At 35.0% G+C, this 23,262-nt stretch overlaps 3 protein-coding genes across 7 annotated transcripts in view; 1 reads left to right on the top strand and 2 right to left on the bottom strand.

Moving 5' to 3' along the window:
* Mhcl (Myosin heavy chain-like) overlaps positions 1–4,672 on the bottom strand; it is a 186,636-nt gene extending 181,964 nt beyond the window's left edge. The window contains exon 1 of the mRNA XM_088256444.1: positions 4,376–4,672. The gene's annotated coding sequence lies outside the window, so the exon portion shown is untranslated. The remainder of the gene's footprint in view (positions 1–4,375) is intronic.
* A 5,180-nt stretch (positions 4,673–9,852) lies between these two features.
* The window catches only part of fabp (fatty acid binding protein), a 29,835-nt gene continuing 16,425 nt past the window's right edge, over positions 9,853–23,262 (bottom strand). For 3 of the 5 annotated variants that reach the window (XM_088256440.1, XM_088256441.1, XM_088256443.1), the window contains exons 2-4: positions 13,854–14,020; positions 12,475–12,585; positions 9,853–10,483 (exon numbers count right to left, since the gene is read on the bottom strand). In XM_088256440.1, the coding sequence (XP_088112566.1) occupies positions 10,433–10,483; positions 12,475–12,585; positions 13,854–14,020 (329 nt within the window). In that variant the 3' untranslated portion in view covers positions 9,853–10,432. Of the gene's footprint in view, positions 10,570–11,027; positions 12,586–13,853; positions 14,021–23,262 lie in introns of all 5 variants that reach the window. The other 2 variants (XR_015837229.1, XR_015837230.1) reach the window with 1 other exon arrangement.
* The window catches only part of LOC148311589 (neo-calmodulin-like), a 49,935-nt gene continuing 43,645 nt past the window's right edge, over positions 16,973–23,262 (top strand). The window contains exon 1 of the mRNA XM_088256438.1: positions 16,973–17,041. Coding sequence (XP_088112564.1) covers positions 17,027–17,041 — 15 coding nt within the window. The 5' untranslated portion in view covers positions 16,973–17,026. The remainder of the gene's footprint in view (positions 17,042–23,262) is intronic.

Raw genomic sequence — 23,262 nt, 5'->3', positions numbered from 1 at the left:
GGCTATGTTAAGAAAGCTCATGTCTATACTAACAAGCCCGCTTCGATTGACGCATTGGAAGAAAACATTAAAGTATTTATTCGTGAGATACCGGCCGAAATGTTGGAAAATGTATGCAAAATTGGACTAAGCGAATGGACCATTTCAGGCGCGGTCAACATTTGAATGAAATAATTTTCAAACATTAAATTATATGGACCGTACTTTCGATTCAAATAAAGACTTTATGCATTTTCCTGATTTTTATGTGGTTCTTTTTTAAATTTCCCACAGCTATTAAAAAATCACCCATTATCTAGGCGTTCCAAAAAAACTATTATTAGTGTGGTTGTCAATCATGTGTGTATCAATCGTGGCAAGTGGCAACCCTGTCTGTAGACAATGCATACCATTATAAAGAAGTCATTACTTAAATACAATAGTTGCGTAATATTTTCATCACAATACAACACTTGTTGAGATCAATTTCTTTTCCCAACACAATGCAGATGTAGTCACTATTACCTCTCTGTAATATTTATTATGTCACAATTAAATAGGCCATTTTAATTTTTTAGGAATTGATTTTTCTCCACAACTCCTTTCCTGATCCCAGAAACCAGAAATCGTTTTTTTTTGTCAATAGTTTGTACCAAGTCCACATAACAGCCACCTAACCCTAATTCCTATTTTCAATATTACAATTAAATATTTTAACTAAATTTGTCTAGATTTCAGTTTTGATAGTATAATAAATCCCTTACCGCACCCCAATGGTGCATAGGGCACTGCTTCATATAAACACAGTGTTATCTCGATCGATTACACACGAAGGAAAGGTGATCAGCCCTCCACTTCAGGTACCAGTCCAGTGTAATATTGAATAAATATTAGAGTGAAAAAATCACTTATATTTATTAAACCCCCCTGGGAATCGAACCCGGGACCTCCAAAACGGTAGGCGAGCATGCTGACTATTACACTACGGAGGCGGACAAATTCGATAGTATAGTGAATATATTTTTCAGAAAAATTGAGTGCCGCCAAACAACAAACGGAAATACAAATATGAAAAGTAAGAACAACAAGAAAAAACTTTGAGAACTATGTTGTATGTCATAATTTTTATTTTTACGTGTTTTTAACAAAAAACTATAATTTAGTAGACTCAAAAATCAGTCAAAAAACGCACTTATGTGTCAGAAATGAAGACTCTGAGAAGCATAACAGGCAAGAGTCTTCGAGATAGAATCAGAAATGCCAGGATCAGGGAAATATGCGAGATCGAAGATGTCGTTAGGTGGGGAAGGCAACGAATGAGACGATGGTATGCGCATGTGAGGAGAACGGAACCATCCAGACTCCCCCACATCGCACTGTACGGCCAACCCCATGGTAGACGACTCCCGGGCAGACCACCAAAGAGATGGGTCGATAGCTGGGAATCGACGTCGCAGGAGGCTTATCCCCCTTAAAAACAGGCCGCAAGGCCTATAATAATAAGAAGAAGAAGAAAAAAAAAACAGTGCTTGATATATAAATTAAAATTGAGTTCTACAAATTGAACGCTGAATCTATAAATTATTTTAAATACACATCGCTCACTCCTTTCAAGAACGTCATGAATCAAAAAACTTGTTTTCTCAGGGGAACGTTTTTATAGTTTAAAAATATAGTACAATGTATTAAAAATAAATATCAAGCCACTTATTGAATTTTTTACTGTACAACAGATCTTTTTAGGTAAAACCTGAAGGTTTTTTTCCATTTGAAAGATATATGGCATATTTAAAAAAAAATAATGAAACGATACCTCTTCTTCAAAATGCAAAAACAACACTTTCTGCCCTGTAGCGGGTAAATATTAAGTAAAATATGCCGCTTTTGCTGGAATATAGTACATTTTCTGGGCATTGCGAAAACATGCACAACTGAAAATTGACGAAATTGTCACAGTTACACAATTCACAGAAATGACAATAATATGATAAAGCTGTCTATCTTATCGACGCCGACGTTTAAACGATATTATCAATAAGTTCCAGTTTTTATCGTTTTTCAAATTGAAATACATTATCAATGCAGTAAAAAAAAATAACGAAGAAGTCGTTGTGTTTGCCATTTGTTATTGTCATTTGAAAGAATGCCTGAATGGGTATTGAAACGCAAACTGGCTGAATTGTTTAATTTAAAATATGTACATTGAATTGAATGTGTTTACAAAACGCGGAGAGAAAGTCATTTTAATAACAAAACCACGAAATTTAAATAAAAGAAAATACATAAGTATACAGTGATGTCCGCCTCCGTAGTGTAATGGTCAGCACGCTGGGCTACCGTTCTGGAGGTCTCGGGTTCGATTCCCAAGGGGGGTAAAATAAATATAAGTGATTTTTTCACTGTAATATTTATTCAATATTGCCATGGACTGGTACCTGAAGCGGAGGACTGATCACCTTTCCTTCATGTGCTAACAATCAAGATAACTGTGCGTTTATATGATGCAGCGCCCTATGCTCCATGCGGATGAAAGTTTGAAGAATGAAGAAAAAGATGCTGAATTTATATACAATGTTTGAAATGCTCTTTTATTTATTATAGCGATCAAGATAAGACTGCGTTTATATAACACAGTACCCTATGCACCATTGGGGTGCGGATAAGGGTTTTATTATTATTATACAATGATATAATTAAAATGTTACTTTGTTTTAAAATCACTATAAATTATAAATTTATTTTTTAAAGTGGTTTTAGAACAAAGTTACGTTTTAATTATAAAATGGAACAGCACAAAGTTAGTGCTTCAAATATAAATTATATACAATAATATTCCACTAGATTTATTATCCAAAGACGGTTTCGGAAATTTTCGTAAAAATTCCGAGTAAATTTTTAAACCTAGTATCGAACTGTCAATGTTTATAACTAGCTGTGCGAAGCCTCGCGTAGCTGTGTCTCAGTCTAATTAAACGGAAAAGAAAGATAATTGAAAGTACGTATTTCCAATATGTTCCATTTCACAATGACTGTGACACAATGAAAATATTCGAGATGTCTGAAACAACAATGTAATCGTAAACAAAATAAGGGCAGTAGCTGTCAAGATGCACGCTGTCTGCCATGAGTAATGTTAAGTACTGTACGTGTTGCTGTTACGTTTAGCAGATGGATCCTAACCTGACCGCTTTCAAGTATTTGACACACTTGATCGTGCCAAATTTGTCTCGGTCTTCCTCTGCTCCCTTTTCCAGCTACATTCGCCTCACAAATTGGTTTTACCGATATTTCCTCACTCATTCATTCCACGTGTCCTAACCATCATATATTTAACTAACTAACTAACAATCGCGCCGCCTCCCCGCAGTAGGCAGAGAATCGAACGCCACACCACTCTGTCTTTGCAAACACTCTTCGCCTCTTCTACATTTATGCATCTCCTCATACATACGACCCTAACCCGGCCGCTTTGAAGTATTTAAAATACCTGATTGTGCCAAGTTTTCCTCGGTCTTCCTCAGCTTCTTTTTCCAACTACATTCGCCTCATAAATTTGTTTAACCGTTCTTTCCTCACTCATACGTTCCACGTGTCCAAACCATCTTAATACACCTTTCTTAATTTTATCGATGATGCTTATCTCAGCCTTGCATTCTTTCCTTATTTCATTCGAACATCTATCAAACATCATCTTGCCACACATTCGTCTGAGGGATCGCATTTCGACTGCATTCAGACTGCATATTTGAACAATACATATTTGAAAATTCTAGTAATGTAAGATTGCGCAACAAAATTTAATTAATATTTGAAGTATGTACCATATATTATATGCGAAATCCCATGCGTGCTCCGACAATTTTCAAATTCCAGTATTCCATAAATATATCGATAACTTTACTAATAAATTCCGATATTCAACAATTAATTTCGCAAAGCGAGAATTTAAACATTCCATTAATCGAGATATTTTGTAATCCTCTGAATGATGAATGGGGCAAATTTCAATCGAAGGGGTAAAGTCAGTAATTTTGATAAGTATCTACCTATTTCTCGCTACTAGATAATAGTCGCGCGAAATCGCCCGACACGCTGCCGAACAAAAATCGATATGGCCCTCCGCGCCGGGATCTAAATATTGTGATAACCTATTTAGAGGAAATTGTACAAAGACATTGTTTACGTGAAACTTGGATTATTGCTATCATCGCGGTCATTGCGAGCGCCGAGCGCAATAGGACACTAATAATCGGTCCAAACGAACGCTAATCTAATTTGTGCTCTTCGAAAATAGACCTGCGCTAATAGAAAATATCAGCTCGAGAGCGAAAATAGACGAGAATAAACATATTAAAATGTATGTATGGAAAGCCGAATGATCTTCACATTCTCGTACCTTTGATATTTCAGAGTTGGGTTTTCCAAAACGTAAAGTTGGCCGGAATCGGCGATCGTTTTCACAATATCACTCTAATTTATAACTATTATAAATCACTCTGCACGCACTTTGGGAATACACATTGCACTGTCGGAATATAGAACACCCGCGACGAATTTTTCAGAGATGTTTTTAATATTATTATTGACGTTTATGATGCATAAAAAGTGTTCCGATAGGCGTATTTGACAGGTCGCGTCCGAATAAACACTTCTATGGAATACGTACTCTCCCATACGCGGAGCGGCGTGAACTAAGCCGCGAAACGCGCGCACGCTCAGGGCTGACAACGTGACCCTTCTAATAAAAGAGAGGGGGCATTCAAAAGTTCAAACTTTGTTTTGCAATCTTTTTTTACCATTGAAATTGTAAATACCAATTGCTTACATAATTTGAATGACCCCGTTGCTCTTTTTCGAACAATCAACTTTACCCATTTAATTTCTTTCGTTTAGTAAAATACTGCTTTTAATTTTGTTCATATTGCATTTCCACAAGGGTCTAGTACATATTATATTAGCATTGCCCAAGTGACATTAGCACGAATACTCGTATGCAACCTTAAGCGCCATACATTCATAGAAAAAATGGATGATGGTTGTTTACAAGGGGCGAGAATATGGTTTGTCCTTTTTTGTATGTGCTCAACAGACATGCCTTCACTTTGTAAAAATATATCATTGAGTTCTGAAATTAGGTTTTTCATATGTCGATGATAAATTAGTTCAGAAGATTACACCATTAGTTTAATTTAGTTTATTTCTCACGAATAAAGGTATTTTTTATATTTGTTGAATACAACAAACTGTAAAAATATTAGTCAGATATACATCCGTCCACAATTGTCAACAAAGGTGACATTTTCCTGTGCATCGTGACGAATCACCATCACGAAATCCAAAGTTATCATTCATAATTTTAAATCCGTTTCATCGAGATAATCTTTATGTAACTTATATGCAACAACATACAATTGAAGGTTAAGCTAGCGTGTAGTTTTACAACAGTAATAATAATAATCGTACAATTTCAACGTACATAATGTTAATTTCATTAAATCCCGCTTCTCAGAAGATTAAACGCTTAAATCATTATTGCAGACACGGTGATGCCTTTCACCACATTACCAAAAGCTATTCAAAACTTGAAGAATGTGCCTGAAGTTGTAAATGCCGAGTTCGTTTGTTCTCCAAACAAAATTTGACACAAAGAAGTGACATGTATAATTAATCAGTGAACACGGAATTATTCCATCGTCTTTATAATTCGGCCAGCTATTATATTCGCATTCGGAATTTATATTTCGGTCATGTGTGGTGCAATTCTCTAAGCGTTGTGGGCAATGTCAGGAGAATAATTAGTGTAGGTACAACGTGAGGGTGTTAGATCGTTTGAAGAAACAAAACGTTGGTTTTAATCACTATATATGATAAATCAACACGAGTATGTACATCATATTTGAGGAAAATACTGTGATACCAAATACCCTATCTAAAAAAATATATGATTCAAGCTACATAATTAAGAAATTCTGTGAAAGGGGAATGTATGTGTTCTATTTTTATTTAATCAAAGTGTGATTTACACGAATTTTACTTACGTACTTGCAAGTTGTAAAATGGAAAATCACAAAGTTAGTGCTTCAAATATCGATTACGTTAAAGCAAGTTTAGAATTCTAAAATAAATTCACCGTTTTGGTCTATACTGCACAACTACTATTTATACTTCCTCACATATCTAATGTCATAAATTATTGTCGCGTGTTCAAATTAGAATCAAACACAACTTTTTCAATGGTGATTCTGAATTTGGTAAACGACGATAAATGCCTCAATATAGAAGCATTTCATTGCATTTCAGATGTTCATTCCAAAGCAAAGTTAACTTGAACTTTACGGTAAAAAAAATAATGAAAAAGTAAAATGAATAATAATTTTAAAAACTTTCGGTAACTACTACTTTCCAAGCCATTCAGAATCAGCTGGACCGGAAACAGTATGTCGCTGCGTTAATTTTTAGAACAAGATGTAGGTAATATTAATTGGCATGCCTCCGACTCCGAATAGCTCCTTCGGCTGTTAGTAGACCACACCTGCCAGGTCGTCTATTGAACAATATACAATAATAACATGAACGTAGTAGAGAAGCCGGTTTGCCGGTAACTGTACATTCCGATACCGTTCCCGTTCATTGCGCGTAGAATGATACGAGACAGGAATTTTTATCATATTCAGCACAGATTTCTTAGTGAATGGCCGCACGACGCGTCATACCGCCATAAATTTGCATATTAATTTATCAAATACGATAAATATTTGGGTAAAGCACACCTACCAACGTTCAATTAATCTTTAGTATACCAAAGATTATTTCTATATAGAAAATAGGTTATACCTGCGTTTATAATACCTTGTTCCTGGTATTTTGTTTCCCAAATCAACCAAATTTTTCAGGAATAAAGTTTGGTTTTGTTATTATTTTTTATTTCTTTAGTTAGCTTAGATTACATTTCATACAAACATTTTTTTTCACTTAATATACATTTACATCTTCTTACAGTAAACAAAAATATTATTTTTAAATTCTTTCATACTTTTTTGATTCTTCACACATTCCGGAATTTCGTCAAACATTTTCAACCCCTTGTACATTTTACAATTTGGTGACTCTATATTTTTCAAAAATGGCTTATTTTATTCTTATTTCTAGTACTATGTTCATGAAAATTTTATTCTATGAAATATTTGGGTAATATATCGTATTTAACGGTAAGCCATTCAAACTCTCTAGAAATCTCAAGTATTTTACGAAAATGCCACCATATGAACTATCAAAAAATATTATTACTATCATTTGTATGGTAAAAAATATTTTTATGCGAAGAAATTTTCTTATATTTTATTTTCTTCAATGATCTCTTTCTTCTCAAATTTGATTTTCAACCAAATTAATAATATTGCATTATGGATTATTTTAGTGGGCCATCAAAATTGTGATTATCTTTTTGTATTTATTTTTTTATCTAAACCCTTGGGCACTATCGTCATATTACTGCCATCTGTTATATCTGAATAGAATTACTAAATTAATGCATTTTTGACATCTTTGGTTTAGTAGAAAATATATGATGGTTCTTACGTCTTGCGATGAACAGTTTGACACTAATATGTTATACATTTTTATCAATAGATGTCACTAAAAGCGCGGTTTTCAAGAAATTTTGGAATAATCGTCATATTTCGGACATTGGAGAAATTATTTATTATCCGTTCCTTTCATTTTATGTTTCAGTAAAACATAAGTGTGCTTTATTAAAATTAATACGACTTTGAATTATTATTCTTTCGTTCAATTTTGAGAATATTCTTATTTTTCTAAGTATTTGATACATCCATTATTATTCATTATTATTGATGTAGTGTTGATTTTTTACTACATGGGGAAAGGTGATAAGTTGTACCTTTGGTAGCATCTCATAAAAATTAGAATTAAAAGATGATTTCTTAACAAAGATATTAATGTTTATCACAAGACAGATACAGAAGGTTATTGAAACAGGAATCATAAAGGATGACTCGTCTGATTAAAATTAACCCTTTATATCCTTTCTAATGTTGTACGCTTTTAACTCTTATCAGCACACAATGGGAACTACATCACATTGATGCAGTGTTATGTTGGTCGTTAATTATATAAAAGCAACATGATCAGTCCTGCAGTTCGGATACAGGACCAGAGAGATATTTAAAAAATACAGTGAAAAACCCCATATTTCATTTTGACCGTTCTGGGAATCTAACCCGGGACGTCCGACAGAGAAAACTGTACCCATTCATCCCATCATACACCAAATATCATCATATAATATAATAATTGTCATAAATCGATCGATAACCCTGAAATTATCCGGAACATTGGTCTGTATGTTCCCGATAGTTACCTAAGACAGCGTCGACATAGATTGTTTCACATTCCTAAACACAGGACCAACCTGCCGATGGTTATGCCTGTAAGAAGAGCTACCGCTATGTTGAACAATATCTCATTGGATATTGATCTGTTCCACATGGAATGTTGTATGAATGTTTTCAGACATATGTCTTAAAGGAGTTTTCCGAAGCGGGATTCTGCTACACCTTTAGCAATAGTTCTTGCATATATTTTACTTTAATTTATACAATCGAAATTTTATATAGTTTGTAATGTATATATTAATTGAAATAAATAAATTGAATTGAATTGAATCGAATAAAATGTTGTTAACAATCATATTACTCAAATTTCCAATTTTGTATATATTTCAAATGACAGAAGCATTTTACATTTTTCAACCGACCCCCTTGAAAATTCAACCCATAGAACCTTTTGCATTCAATTTTTTTTTTGTAAAAGGTCAAGGGATCTTGCATCCCTTGTGTCACTTCGGTCCTATCACGTCTATTGTGACCCTCTCTGTGTCATAGCTCACTCTCAAGACCTATGTGAGGCATGTAGCTCACAACCTGTCTTGGTGTTAGGAGCTTCACCTTCTGGAAGTCTAGTAGTGGTCCTTCGAGGATGTGACTATTTTTTAATTTAATTGCAAATAAGTGCGTCACAATTATAGAGAATGTGGATGGGTGTTTGTTTCGTTATTTGCCATACAAAATCAGCAGACTGCGGAATCATGCAGTCAATTTTTCGACATATGCTTCCTCAGTGTGTAGTGTCCTGTTAAAGCCCAGGTTAGGATCCTTAACTGTTTTTTGTTAAGCTTTAAAGCCTCTGTAGTGAATTTCCGCGAGTACCCCGTGATCAGTTCCTTTGCGTGTTTCACCCCTATGCTGTTGGACTAGATTTCTCGGCTTTTGTATAGACAAGTTTTTACATCCTTATTAAAAAAACTGGGCCATGGAGCCTAGTTTTTTAGGCTGAACTTGATGGAGCTGAGTGTCATAGAGCACACATAGTGCATGGTTGCTGGTGGCCACTGCACTATGGTGATGGTATGAGTAATGTAAATAATATTGGAACTTGGAAGAATCCAAGTTCTCAAGAAAATAGTTATCCTTAAGATCAAGTTGATAAAATTATAATCAAATGCATAAAAAGCCTATATTAACACATTGTTTGCGGTAAACGCTTAAAATGTCTTTTACATACTGTTGGTCTACTAACACAATGTAGAAGACACTATAAAATGGGAGGCGCTTATAAGTGTTCTATTTTCTTACTTTTAGTACGGCGCGAGATGGCATAAATATTGTCCAGATCAGAATTACGTTTGCGGTTATTTATGATTATGTAGTATACTGAGGGTCGGATAGCAGACTGTCCGAGTATATTTAGGGTCAGGGTTGATGAAAAAACTGCCCGACAACAATGTTTAAACTATACTAATAAGGATGTAAAAAAATAGGAAAAAGAGGGAATTTTAGGGTAAATAAAAGAAAATTTAGCAAGAGATCTGATGAATATTAGTTTATTTGGTTTTATCAAAAAATGAGAAAAGCTTACAAAAAATGACTTCATACATAAATGTGAACATCCACCGCAGCAAAACTCCACAAGATCCAATGTAAATATTACATTTCTGTATCAGAACTATCATCGTAATACTTTGCATGCAATAAACAATAAGGAAATAATGCATTCTTAATCAAAATACAATATAAGCAGTACGGGTAATCATTCAAACACAAATCACACTGGTGTTACGGGTGATGGATACGTTAAAAATAAAAAAAATAAAATACAAAATTTTGGTTGATTGTAAGATATTGCTCCTTAGCAATAAGAATGCAAATGTACATATTTTTTTGTGTACATTAAGTTATAATAAAATTGAAATGGTTCGATATCTGGTAATGACGGAAATGTTTGACTAATTAGTCTTTAGTCATAAGGTTTTAGTCATAGTTATGTGATGAAAGCTGCCGAGTCCATATGGTCCAGTTTGAATGTGGATACGATTCATCGGCTCCTCTGTAAAGGTGATGTAACGGCTTGTGATGGATGTTGCGGAAGGAATGGCTTATTGAGCTTTGTAGATTCTGGTGCAGGTGATGTCATCTACACTCATTATCTGGAAATAAAATGAAAATATTATTTCATTAAGTCATTCGGTAGTCACTTTGTGGTAAAATTTATCCATTTTAAATTCATGTTTTACTTCATTTTGAGTGTGTCGAAATACTTGTTCACAAAATCTGGAACAAGTATTTGGACACACTCAAAATGTTGTAAATAAATTATCTGGTCAAATTATAAGCTTAATAATAAAAATGAAAATGGTATTTTCTGGCGTTTCTCATGTGTGTGATTATAATCCGGGATTCGGATCTCACATACTAATATAAGAGTTTCTGCTTAGTAAAAAGCTTCTTTACATCTCACCAATAGATGTCTCTAGTGAAGTTTTAGTGATTCATGAACAAGGTTTCTAAATTGGTTCATATATATAGAACTTCCAAGAATTTGAGTAGTGTGGTTGTCAGTAATGGGTAGAATTGGTGAATGTTACACGTGTGTAAAGTGATCACTTAAACCAGCCTATGACGGTCGTAAGCCCCGTAAATACCCAGACTTCCATATTCTTCTTCATCTTTGATGAGATGTCAAAAAATAACATGTTTTACTACTATTTCTTAAAATCTACTGTGACACATGTTTCAAAAAGATGCGGAATGCATCGAAACAAGTGTCACAGTAGATTTTAAGTAATAGTAATTTACTTTAAAGCATTAATTCAAAATGAAAATATTATTTTTTATACGATCTAGATCAGTATTTGCAGATATATTGTTTGAGATTTTGCATATTTGAATCTTGTTTAAATGATAAACAACATTTTGAATACTTAATGTACGATAAAACAAAGCTTATTTGTTTCGTAAAAAATATTTTCTATTGCTACTACTACCACCATCAAATTTCCCCGCAGAGTGGAACGCCACACTCTTCTGTTTTGTCCTGACATACACTCTTTGCTTCCTTCATATCCATACATCTAGTCATACATGCCCTTTGATTATGAAACTTTTGACTGTACCAGATATTAGGTAATTTTTTTTATTAAAAGTACCAAAATTCATTCTAGATACTCTCGTTTTTTTTTTGCAATTACAGAGGGAGTCTCAAACGATGAGACCGTGACACATGATGAACAACAATCGCGCATTTAGCTGATGCCAATTTATAAATACAAGCTCGTCTCCAAAGAGCAACACACAGAAAAATACTTATCTACGAGTAGTGCAACAAGAGTAAATGTCGAGAAATAAATCATCGCCAATCCATACGAGGCGGAAAAATACTTTTTTTTAAAAGAGAAATATTGTGTTTTTATTATTTACAAAAATACTTCAAGTTCATACTATTTCTGTGAGCCTAAGCGGCTCATTATTAATAATAGGTAACACTACTAACTAACCATCACGCCGCTTCCCCGCAGGGGTAGGCAGAGAGAATAGAGCGCCACACCACTCCTTGCAAACATTCTTCGCCTCTTCCACGTTCATGCATCTCCTCATACATACCCGCCGATTGTTACGACTCCTAACCTGACCACTTTCAAGTATTTGGCATACTTGATCGTGCCATGTTTTTCTCGGTCTTCCTCTGCTTCTTTTCCCACTAACATTCGTCTCATAAATTTGTTTTACCGTTCTTTCCTCACTCATTCGTTCCACATGTCCAAACCATCTCAACACACCTTTCTTAATTTTATCGATAATGCTTATCTCAGCTTTGCATTCCTTCCTTATTTCACTATTCGCACATCTATCATACATCGTTTTGTCGCACATTCTTCTGAGAGATCGCATTTCGACTGCATTCAGTCTACTTTCATCCTTCTTTTGCCAACTCCATGTTTCACTTCCAACAAATTGTGGTAATGTGGGTTCAAACCCAGAAACTCTGATTCAAGAGTCTGCGACACTAACCGTAGGACCACAACCTGACATTTGTTGCTGGATACTTGATCACATATCACTCAGGGAGAGAGAATTCACAGAGACAACACTGTCATTTGATTTTATTTCACGGAAAAATATCGTTGTTCGTGACACTTACAGCTTTGAGTTCAGTGGGAGTGAATTCTCTGGTGATGACGGTCACCTTGCCGTCGGAGGCCTTCTGGGTCTGGATGAGCTTGTCCCCCTCCATGGTGCACACTGCCTTCACCTGTAACGTTACGCAACTAATGAGACATCTGACAAATATCAATTTATACCGGTCACTTAATGCATAAAGAAATTGGACGTTCCATGACAACATTCATCTTAAAGATAGTGCGGTGACTCGTCACTCGGTTACGAGTAGGTACCTCTAAGCAAACGTGCAAACCTGGCAGGATGCCCTCACTGGTAAACCTGCCAGGTTGTTAGCCCTGCTAAAGGAACGCAAGAGAGTCCACGAAAACCACACGCACATGCAATCTTTCTCTTTCCTTCGTCTACCGCTCGAGACACTCGCCGCTAGCAACCACAACTTTTGCGTGATGAAATTATTGTCAACCAGATGCAGTGATTTTTATTACTCTTAAATTTTTTTATTACATAATACCTTTCTTATATTTTGTTTTATAACTTAAAATTAATAAACTGATCAAGTAAGTACGTTTTTCATTTATCAGCCATCTTGTGATGAGTCTCAGGGAGCTAGGTATTCACACATCACATCACATGAGTAGTCCACTTGCAAACCACGTTATATTAAAAATTTAAGTTTTTTAGCCAGTGGCGACAACTGGTACAATATTAAATCTTCTACCATTGCTCATCACGCTCATCAATATTCTAATTTTCTATCGATTGGAGAAATTGGCTAAAAAACTAAATATTTTAACATAACGTGGTTTGCAAGTGGACTAGTCGCATATAGAATATTTAGCACCTCATACCACCTTAATTGACAAGAGCATGTATCTCTCCTGTACAATTGGGCCATATTACAACTACGACTTATTTAATTTTATATACACATTGAGTGATTTGACAATCTGTATGATATATCGCTCACTCCTTTCAAGAACGTCATAAATCAAAAATTGACAATTTTCAGTTGTGCAATGTTTTCGGAATGTCCAGAAAATTTACTATATCCCAGCAAAAACGACATATTTTTAACTTAATATTTACCCGCTACAGGGCAGAAAGTGTTGTTTCTGCATTTTGAAGAAAATGTATTGTTTAATTATTTTTTTAAATAAACTAAAATTTTGCAAATGGAGAAAAAACCTTCAGGTTTTACCTAAAAATATCTGTTGCACAGTAAAAAGTTCAGTAAGTGGTTTCATATTTATTTTTAATACATTGCATTATATTTTTAAACTTAAAAAACGTTCTCCTGAAAGAGTTTTTTGATTTTTCACGTTCTTGAAAGGAGTGAGTGATATATGCCATTACAGGGATCATCTCAGTGACGGGTTGGATAATATATGGATGACGCACCTTCCTGCCGTCAGCGGTCTCCTCATCGAACTCCTCTCCCAGCTTGAAGGAGATGACGGTGCTCTTGAGGGCGGTGACGGAAGAGAAGGTGTACGTGTCCCCCTCCTTCTTCAGCTCGCACACGGGCGACACCGAGTTGCCCATCTTCCGGGTCACCAGACCGACACCTGGGGACAAACACATCCAGGTGTTATTCAGAGGCTTTTTACACAATTTGTGCAAGAATATGTAAATGTAAATATAAAAATATAAATATGATATGGGTTCTATGTGTCATACTATACAGTGATTCTGCAACACACAACATTTAGGGCTGCCTCAAAAAATATCTTTATTAAGGCTCTACATATGACAAATAAAATAGCAACTTGACAGACACGGAGGGGGGGGCCTGCACTCCCGTGGCCTGAGGTCCGAGGACCCCTCAACAGGTCGGCTCAACCTTGTTTCCCGCTTCGTCTAGCCTCTCATCACCAACTTGCTCGGCATGGGAGACCCTCCTGGTAGTTAGACTACCGCCAACAGTCTTTTTTTTGTGTGCGAAGGAGGAGAAAATGTTCAGATAGGCTCCAAAACAGCCGTGTAAAATCTAATAATAATAAAAATATCTAATAAAACTGAATTTTTTAATAATAATTTTAATAACCCTTATCAGCACCCAATGGTGCATAGGGCACTGCATCGAATTGACGCAGTGTTTTCTTGATCATTATTTACATGAAGGCAAGGTGATCACTCTTGCGCTTCAGGAACCAGTCCAGGGTAATATTAAATAAATATTACAGTGTAAAATCACTAATATTTATTTTCACCCCCCCCCTGGGAATCGAACCCGGGACTTCCAGCACGGTAGCTAAACACGCTGACCATTACACCACGGAGGCAGATTTTTTATAAGCCCAGGTATTTGAATTTTTCACTTAAAACACTATTTTTTTATTGAAAAAATAAGTTTTTCTTCGAAATAAATGCATGGTTTTGAAAAGATAAAAGTTGAAAGGTAAGGAGTTCAAAAAATATATAATTGTATTTTTTCAATACATTTTCTAAAAAAATCTGATTTCTAAAAAGTAAAATTGTGCACGGAGACACGTTTGGTCCCTCGCGCAGCCGATCAATTACTGAATTGTATGTTTGCGGGTACCCACAAATATATCATCTCTTTCAAACCTAGAACGAAAAATTTATTAAATAAATAAATGGTTTCTAACTTCATAAAAAATAAGAATACTCACGAATAAAGTTATTTTTTTACAATCAATATGTCATAATTGCGCCGCGTGGTAGAAATTGAACGACATCCGATTCAAAACGCGTTGATCAGATGATTATTTTTATTATTTTTCAGTTTTGAGGTTAGCTCATCTAGCGCCTCGGCCCCGCATCACCTTCGCCTCATCGCCTCATCACCTCATCACCTCATTGCATCGTCGTCGATATGCCGTTGATGAGTGCGCCTTGTGCATGGTTGTCTTCCGTGGAGCTCCACGGAAGACAACGACTCGAGGGTTGGTGATGCGACGCCGAGGCATTGTATGCGCGACGGACGACCTTTGGTCCTCACTCTGAACTTTGAAGGCGGATACCAAAGAGAGAATTTTATTCTTAATTATTTAATTACATAATTATCTTTCATTGATTTATTACTTAATTGACGTAAAAGCTTTTTTATAGCGATATCGTTTAATAAAAATCCATTGTTTTGTTCAATAAAGCGTGATAAAATTAATCTGAAAATGTTATCGGTTCCAATATAAGCCGGCGCGATTGGATTATGCACAGAAAATTACTCAAAACACGTTACTGTAAATTAATCATGACCATTTGACATTTTTTTAGGAATAACCCGCATAGCCCGTGTCTTAGAGGCTTGTCTGCATGTTAGTAACTGAGGATAGCGAAGGTCAATAAGCAAAATATAACACAAACATCCAGACCAATTGAAAATAAATATTTCCTATTTTTTTGCGATTGGCGGAAATCGAACCCGCTACGCCTGTTTCGCAGTCGAGCGTCTACCTATCGTTTATCTGGTAAATTACCGGTGCTCTGTATTTCATGTGCTTAAAATCGATATAAACGTAGCCCAGTATCGTAATTTTGAATAACTCTTGATTGCAAGTGCAAATTATTTATATTTATTTTAAAAAATTATATTTCTGGCCAATATTAGATGAAAATATATTGTTTACTCCCTCTAAATGTCAAACACAGTTTTCAAAGACAACAGCTGGAGGCGCGTTGCGGGAGTCCGGGTGAGGACCTATACGACATCGGATCCGTGATAGTTCAAAGGAACTGTCACGAGGGGTGGTATCATACATGATACAAATAGCGAAGGATATTGTTACCATAAACCAAGCTAGGACACAAAGTGCCGAACCCTCTTCTAGTGGAACGGAAGGCCTGTTGACGACAGTCAACAGTCCGGATTCTCCTGAGGAGTGCAACGTGGTTTTCTTCCAGCAATGAGAAAATGCTGAGAAGTTCCCGATTGGCCCACACTAGTTTATCCCTCCTTTTCCCAACACAGATTAAAATAAATACATGTTTTTGGCTAAAAGAAACAAAAATCCACTTAATGATTTAAACCTTGTACATAATAAGCCACGTAAATAATAAATGCAACTCCCACCTAAAAAAAATCCAATTAAAAACGCAATGCCTGCATAAGCATAGAATTTAAAAAAAATGAATGCACGATGATAGATCAAAGAAGAGGAGGGACATTAATGATTGCGTTTTTTCGTGTTTTCCTTATTTTGTAAAAAAATAATCGTAAACAACTTTTACGAATAAATCTATTTATGCATTAGCGTTATTTTTGAGATAATTCACGTGTTCAAATTCAAAAGTAACAGGTATAAGTCGGACCGCTGCGCTGTGCGATTATAGCAAAAAATCAGGTTTAGTAATATGATTTTATTCCATGCCTCCTCCTACTCACAGCCGAATCAAATAAGGCAGGTTCTCTATTATTATTATTAATTATCATTATAATGTGAGAAATGATCTCCAAGGTGACGAGCTTGTAGCGAGTAAATAATGCATTATGTCTATGTGGTCCATAAAGAACCTGTTTTATTTTTTTGCCAAAGGCTGACGGCTAGCCATTATCCAGTATTCTACCAAACTTCGCTCAAAGTGTTTGTGTGCTACGTCAAATATTCATAATGAGCATCGCAGAGGTACGTACGACACAATTTCAATTGTTTTATTCTATCACAACATTTCGAATGTATCTAAATTATTTTTCAAACGCCCATCCGCACCCGATGGTGCATAGGGCACATTGGCGTGCACAGAGTATTTAATCAGTTGGGTAAGGATATATTGAAAGGTGTCCCACCGCATTCCCAGATCATACAGAAGCATCTAGGCTTCCTGACAGACCTTCTCTAGCAAGGCATTTTTTTGTTGTTGAACTAAGCTGCGAATTTCATTGAATATATTTAACAAAATTGTTTCCCGATTTTACTGTGAATTTATATTTAAAAGCTTTCAATATCCCTGACACTGCCTATCTAAATAAATACAAGTTTTTAAAACCACCACCAAATTTTCTAGAAGTACCCCGGAGTAGGCAGTGAAAGGGATCAGTAGTTAGTCAGTTCAGTTAGTCAGCTAGATCCCATTCTGACCCGACGTTAGCCGGTACACAGACGCCTTCACAACCCCGACCGGACAGATACGGAACAGAATAGGTTGGGTAAAGATAAGGCGTAATAGGCACTGGTCGTGTTTCTATATGGAACGCGAGTAATCCAGGATAGACAGTGCTTTTCTGCCTATATAGAATGCACGCCTCTGGGCACTGCATCATATAAACGCAGTGTTATCTTGATCGCTAACACGGAAAGGTGTTCTGCCCTCCGCTTCAGGTACCAGTCCAGGAATAAATATTAAAGTGAAAAATCGCTAAAATTTATTTTGACCCTTCTGGAAATCGAACCCGGGACCTCCAACACGTTAATAGCCTAATACGCTAAACACTACACTAAAGAGGCAGAAAAATCCTAAGACTATTTAACACATTATGTGCGTCGAACACGGCTCCCGTGTCCATACAAATATTGCAGCCACGCGTTGACGGGAGTCGTGTTGAATAAAGAAGAGGATTCGTAGCCGGTTTTATGTCTTTTGAAAACACGAAGGAAAATACAATTATTAATGATGTTTAAATAGAAAGTAGAATTTGATTTTCAACAAAGTTACGAGTTTTCTAAAATTCGCGAATTTTGACATTATTTTATACGCATTGATCGTGTTAAAATCACAATAGTTCAAAATCCTATACATATATTTTTAATGCATTAATTGTTCAACCAAACAGATTTTTTGAGTCTACTAAGTTAACAATAAAATACAACTTAGTAGACTCAAATAATCTGTGTTTAATTTAACAATTAATACATAAATCAAAATGGAGTTCTACAAATTAGAGGCCAAATCAATAAATAAAAACATGTATTTTTCTTTTCCTTTTTCCTTAATGCCATAATTTAATGGACATTTTTTCATATTACAAACCAATATTATATATGTATTCCTACTATTAAGTATATTCTATAATATAAAAGTTCTAGACGAAGACGATTATTAGATTACAGAGATTTAAAAAAAAACAACCCTATTATGTCAGTCGTCTTCCATCTATCTCGGCTGTCCAAACTTAAAACACAGTAAGGGACATTTTTTTGTAGTACGTTTTTTTTCTCCATTTTTGGATTAAGTAGAGTCTACTTAGTCCAAAAATGCAAAAAAACGTACTACAAAAAATGTCCCTTACTGTGTTTTGAGTTTGGACAGCCGATCTCTTGTCTTTAATTTTTGCAACCTTTAGCGCAGGTGTAGCGTCTGTGACATTTTCAATGAATGATATATTTTCATCCTAATATTGATCGGAAATCCAAAAAATGTTAAATAAATACAAATGTTTTATTATAACCATAGAAAAAGTACAAGAAATATGTATTTATTATTCATTACTTCAGCTTATTGTCGTTGGAAATTTCCTTAGGCGTAACGATACTGGAACACGTTTACATTGATTTTTTAAGCACACGGGATACAGAGCGAAAGTAATTTACTAGATAAATAATTGATATAACCGAATAGAGTAAGAAGCATATATTTTGGTGAGAAAATGAATAAGTAAGGAATTTTCCCGGATAATTAACATAACTACTAAATAATTTATTTTGCCTTGCATAATTTATTTTCAACTGCGTCATTCTGTGGAAAAAGTTTATTAGTTTTCCAATTATTGTGATAGTTTTTTTTGCCGGCTAGTCAATATTAACATAAATTTTATTCTTCAAACACGCGCCAAAACTTGTCTTTGCACTAAAGAAACAAAATCCTTTACCAGTTTTTCTTTACGTACAAAAATTTACAGGACGTACGATCCGTCATCGGTTGGCTTTCATTTAAACCCTTATCCGCACCCTATGGTGCACAGGGCACTGCATCATATAAACGCAGTGTTATCTTGATCATTAACACGTGAAGGAAAGGTAATCAGCCCTCCGCTTCGGGTACCAGTCCAGGGTAATAGTGAATAAATATTTATTTGACCTCCCTGGGAATTAAACTCAGGACCTCCAGTATGGTAGCCGAGCGTTCTGACCATTACACTACGGAGGCGGCTTGGCTTGGTTCGGTTGGCTAAGGTGATGCAAAAATGCAGGATATATATATATATATATATATATATATATATATATATATATATATATATATATATATATATATATATATATATATATATATATAAATTTGAGCTTCTGGAGTTTACTGTATTAATCAATCTCATGACATAGTACATATGAGTTCACAACAGCCATCTGTGTTGGATTCAGAAAGCTTTAATTTAGCAGAAACCCTTTTCTTTGTAAAAATAACCCGTGTAAAAGTGGAGAAAACCCTGATTTGTAAAAAAAAAAACACTCTCAAAATGTTGTCAATAAATACTGTTTATATGGAATTTAAAAAAAAAGCATTAACAAAAATGGTGGTCGAAAACTTTTGTCTTTGACTGTAATATTTGCATTTTTAAATAATCAATATGTACTTTAAACAAATCAAGCATAAGTATGTGTAAAAATAGCCAAATACCAGAATTTCAATATTGCGACAAGATAAACAAAAATACCGACATTGGAAAAATAACAAAAATGATCGAGGTGACACTACCTCACACATGTATATGTACTATTTCATACAAAAGCGACATATAATGTCAATAAATAAATCTCGCCATTAATTTTACCTTGTATCGAAAAGTTCATATAAAAGGAGAGATTAGTAACCTATCCTTATCCAGTTAAAATAATTATGTCGTCATTTGTTCAGAACTGATCTCACTGCAAGGAAATATTACAGGCGATGCAATAAAACTGTAATGTGGGGCGCGGTCACTTGCCACAAAACGACTGTTACTCCTAGAACGCGTTCCCATAGCGCATCCGAAAGCACGGGATCTTAATTTTTTTCAGGATAGTTTAGTGTCAATCATACCATGGGCGAACGAGGAGTGCGCCGTGGAAGCCTATTTTTCCTTAAATCGTTCCGTCATCGTAACTCACTCAACGTGCATTCGGAAAACAATTCAATATCGCGCCTGCAGGTCGTGTGCCTTATCACAAATAGTTTTTTACATCAGGCATCATACATTACGATATGGGTGGATATGTTCAGCCATACTGGTAGTGTAAAGAAGAAACATAATGGACCTTCCAAAACCATCAGGACGCCTGAAAACGTCGACAGTCAAAAACGTCGCACAATCGAAAACGCTTCTATTTCTTTGAGTTTTTTTTTAAAATTTGTATGCGACTTAGGATAGCTTTGCATTCAAGGGAAAATATTATTTTAGTAAATAAAATATATTTTTTAGAAAGCTTAAGACCCATGTGCCAAAAAAACTAAAAGTGAACGTGACCGCCTTCGTTAAACATTTGAGAAGAAAGTATGAGGGTTTTAAAAATATATATACTTATTTTATAAATAACATTAACAGAAAGTTATTCGGTCGCATGCATATAGTAAATCATATAAAGGCTGCGACAACGCTTAATATAAGTATGTGTATTTTATTTTTCATATTATTTTTTTGACATCTCATCAAAGATGAAGAAGAATATGGAAGTCTGTGCATTTACGGGGTTGACGACCGTCATAAGCTGGTTAGTTTAAGTGATCACTTTACACACGTGTAACATTCACCAATTCTACCCATTATTGATAACCACACCACTCAAAGGAAGTTCTATATATTTATGAACCAATTTTGAAACATTGTTCTTGAATCATAGAACTTAACTAGAGACATCTATTGGCGAGATGAAATATTGGTATATTTTATTTTATGCAAAAGCCATTGTAAGTCGCGGCTTTCGAGACGCTTTGGCGGCCGTACATCGATACGATATCAAATATAATATTTATGATGGATAAGTATTAATAATACTAACACGATAAGTTTTTAAGCAATATGTTAACGATTTCTTTATCTACATATATAAATATCGATAAATCCGAGCTTATCGCTCACTTTATAATTTAATCGTGCTTACTTTCTTTGCACATTCTATTTTAAAATTTGGATATACTCGTAAATTATTAAAAATTCAGGCAGGTTAACATTTTATTCACGACTCCAATAAGAATGATTTTTTTACAAAAATATTTTGAAGTTCCGAGAATTTGAGTAGTGTGGTTGTCATCATGGGTAGAATTGGTAAATGTTACACGTGTGGTAAATATATCAATTAAACAAGCCTATGATGGTCGTTAACCATGTAAATACACAGTCTTCCATATTCTTCTTCATCGAAGACAACTACGGCATGACATATCGCTCACTCCTTTCAAGAACGTCATAAATCAAAAATCGACAATTTTCAGTTGTATTTGTTTTCGTAATGCCCAGAAAACTTACTGTATCCCAGCAAAAGAGGCATATTTTTAACTTAATATTTACCCGCTACAGGGCAGAAAGTGTTGATTTGCATTTTGAAGAAAATGTGTTGTTTAATTATTTTTTTAAATTTACTAAATATTTTTCAAATGGAGAAAAAACCTTCAGGTTTTACCTAAAAAGATCTGTTGCACAGTAAAAAGTTCAATAAGTGGCTTGATATTTATTTTTAATACATTGTGTTATATTTTTAAACTTTAAAAACGTTCTCCTGAAAAATCAAGTTTTTTGATTTGTGACGTTCTGGAAAGGAGTGAGCGATATGACAAAAACAGACTGATTTCCGCCACTCCGGTGTGCGACCGAAAACCGACAATGAACGGATCGTGAATCAAATGCATTCGTGCGAACATTGGCCCGTGTGTACGAGCAGAGAGATATCCGGGGAAATGATCTGATTGTACCCATAGAAAGTGGTCCGGAATCACGATTCTCACAATCATCTCGTTAGGAAAGTGGTGCAATAAGCGTCTAGATGCATTATGAGCTCCGTTTACTAAATGCATTAGTGCAATGTGACACTACTGCAATTAAACCACAAGTAGACTGGCGTAGAAAGTTGACTGCAGACCAGGAATTCACGAGTCACATAACATATTATATGACTTTTGAATGAAGGAATAATAAATAATAAAATAAAACAGTGTAAATTAAGGTAGAAAGCTTTCTTCAGTGGTATCCCATGCCACTCATGTTCCCGACTTACTCAAAAGTAGATGGATCATTATCAACCGGGAGGAATATCTAATTCAACATACTCAACCTATAAAGGATTGTATTAGACTTGTGAAGTGTTTATAACACCCGATATAATTAATATTTTCATTCATCATTTTCTTTTGGAAAATTCGCCTTCGTAAATACGTTCTTTTCGTAAGTTGGTAATGAATGACGTCACAGAAACGATGGACTTATTTGAATATTGACAACATTGCTAAATTATTGGTGGCTCTATTTATTGATGTCTATGGTCCACCCTCCCCCCCACCCCTCATATTTGTATAACACAAATGGTAGTGTAGTGGTACACAAACAATCCATACTACTACTATCACAGCTCTATAAACCATAGATAACAAACCATATGACGTCATAAAACGTTCGATGACGGAAATTTGATGACGTATGCGAACGCACGTTTTTCGTTTATTCAGATATTTAAAGTTTAAACTTCAATACCTCCCTTAGTTCCCTAGAGATTTCAATGCGAATGTTATCGATAGTCTTGTGATTTTTCATATTCATTTAATAGCCAATAAACCAACATCGTGACAAAAATCTATTATAAATAAATAATAAAAAATATGAATCCTGTATACTGCCAGTAAATACATATGCACTAGAGACCATGGCTCTGACAAAAAGAAACGTAAATCTTCAAACCCCTATATACACCAACGGTGCATAGGGCACTGCATCATATAAACG

The sequence above is a fragment of the Brachycentrus maculatus genome, unplaced genomic scaffold, assembly GCF_059751285.1.
Source record: "Brachycentrus maculatus isolate JH-2025_06_01 unplaced genomic scaffold, ASM5975128v1 h1tg000061l, whole genome shotgun sequence".
Classification (NCBI taxonomy): Eukaryota; Metazoa; Arthropoda; class Insecta; order Trichoptera; family Brachycentridae; genus Brachycentrus; species Brachycentrus maculatus.
Note: the sequence above shows the minus strand (reverse complement) of the source record. Positions and strands in the feature narration are given on the sequence as shown.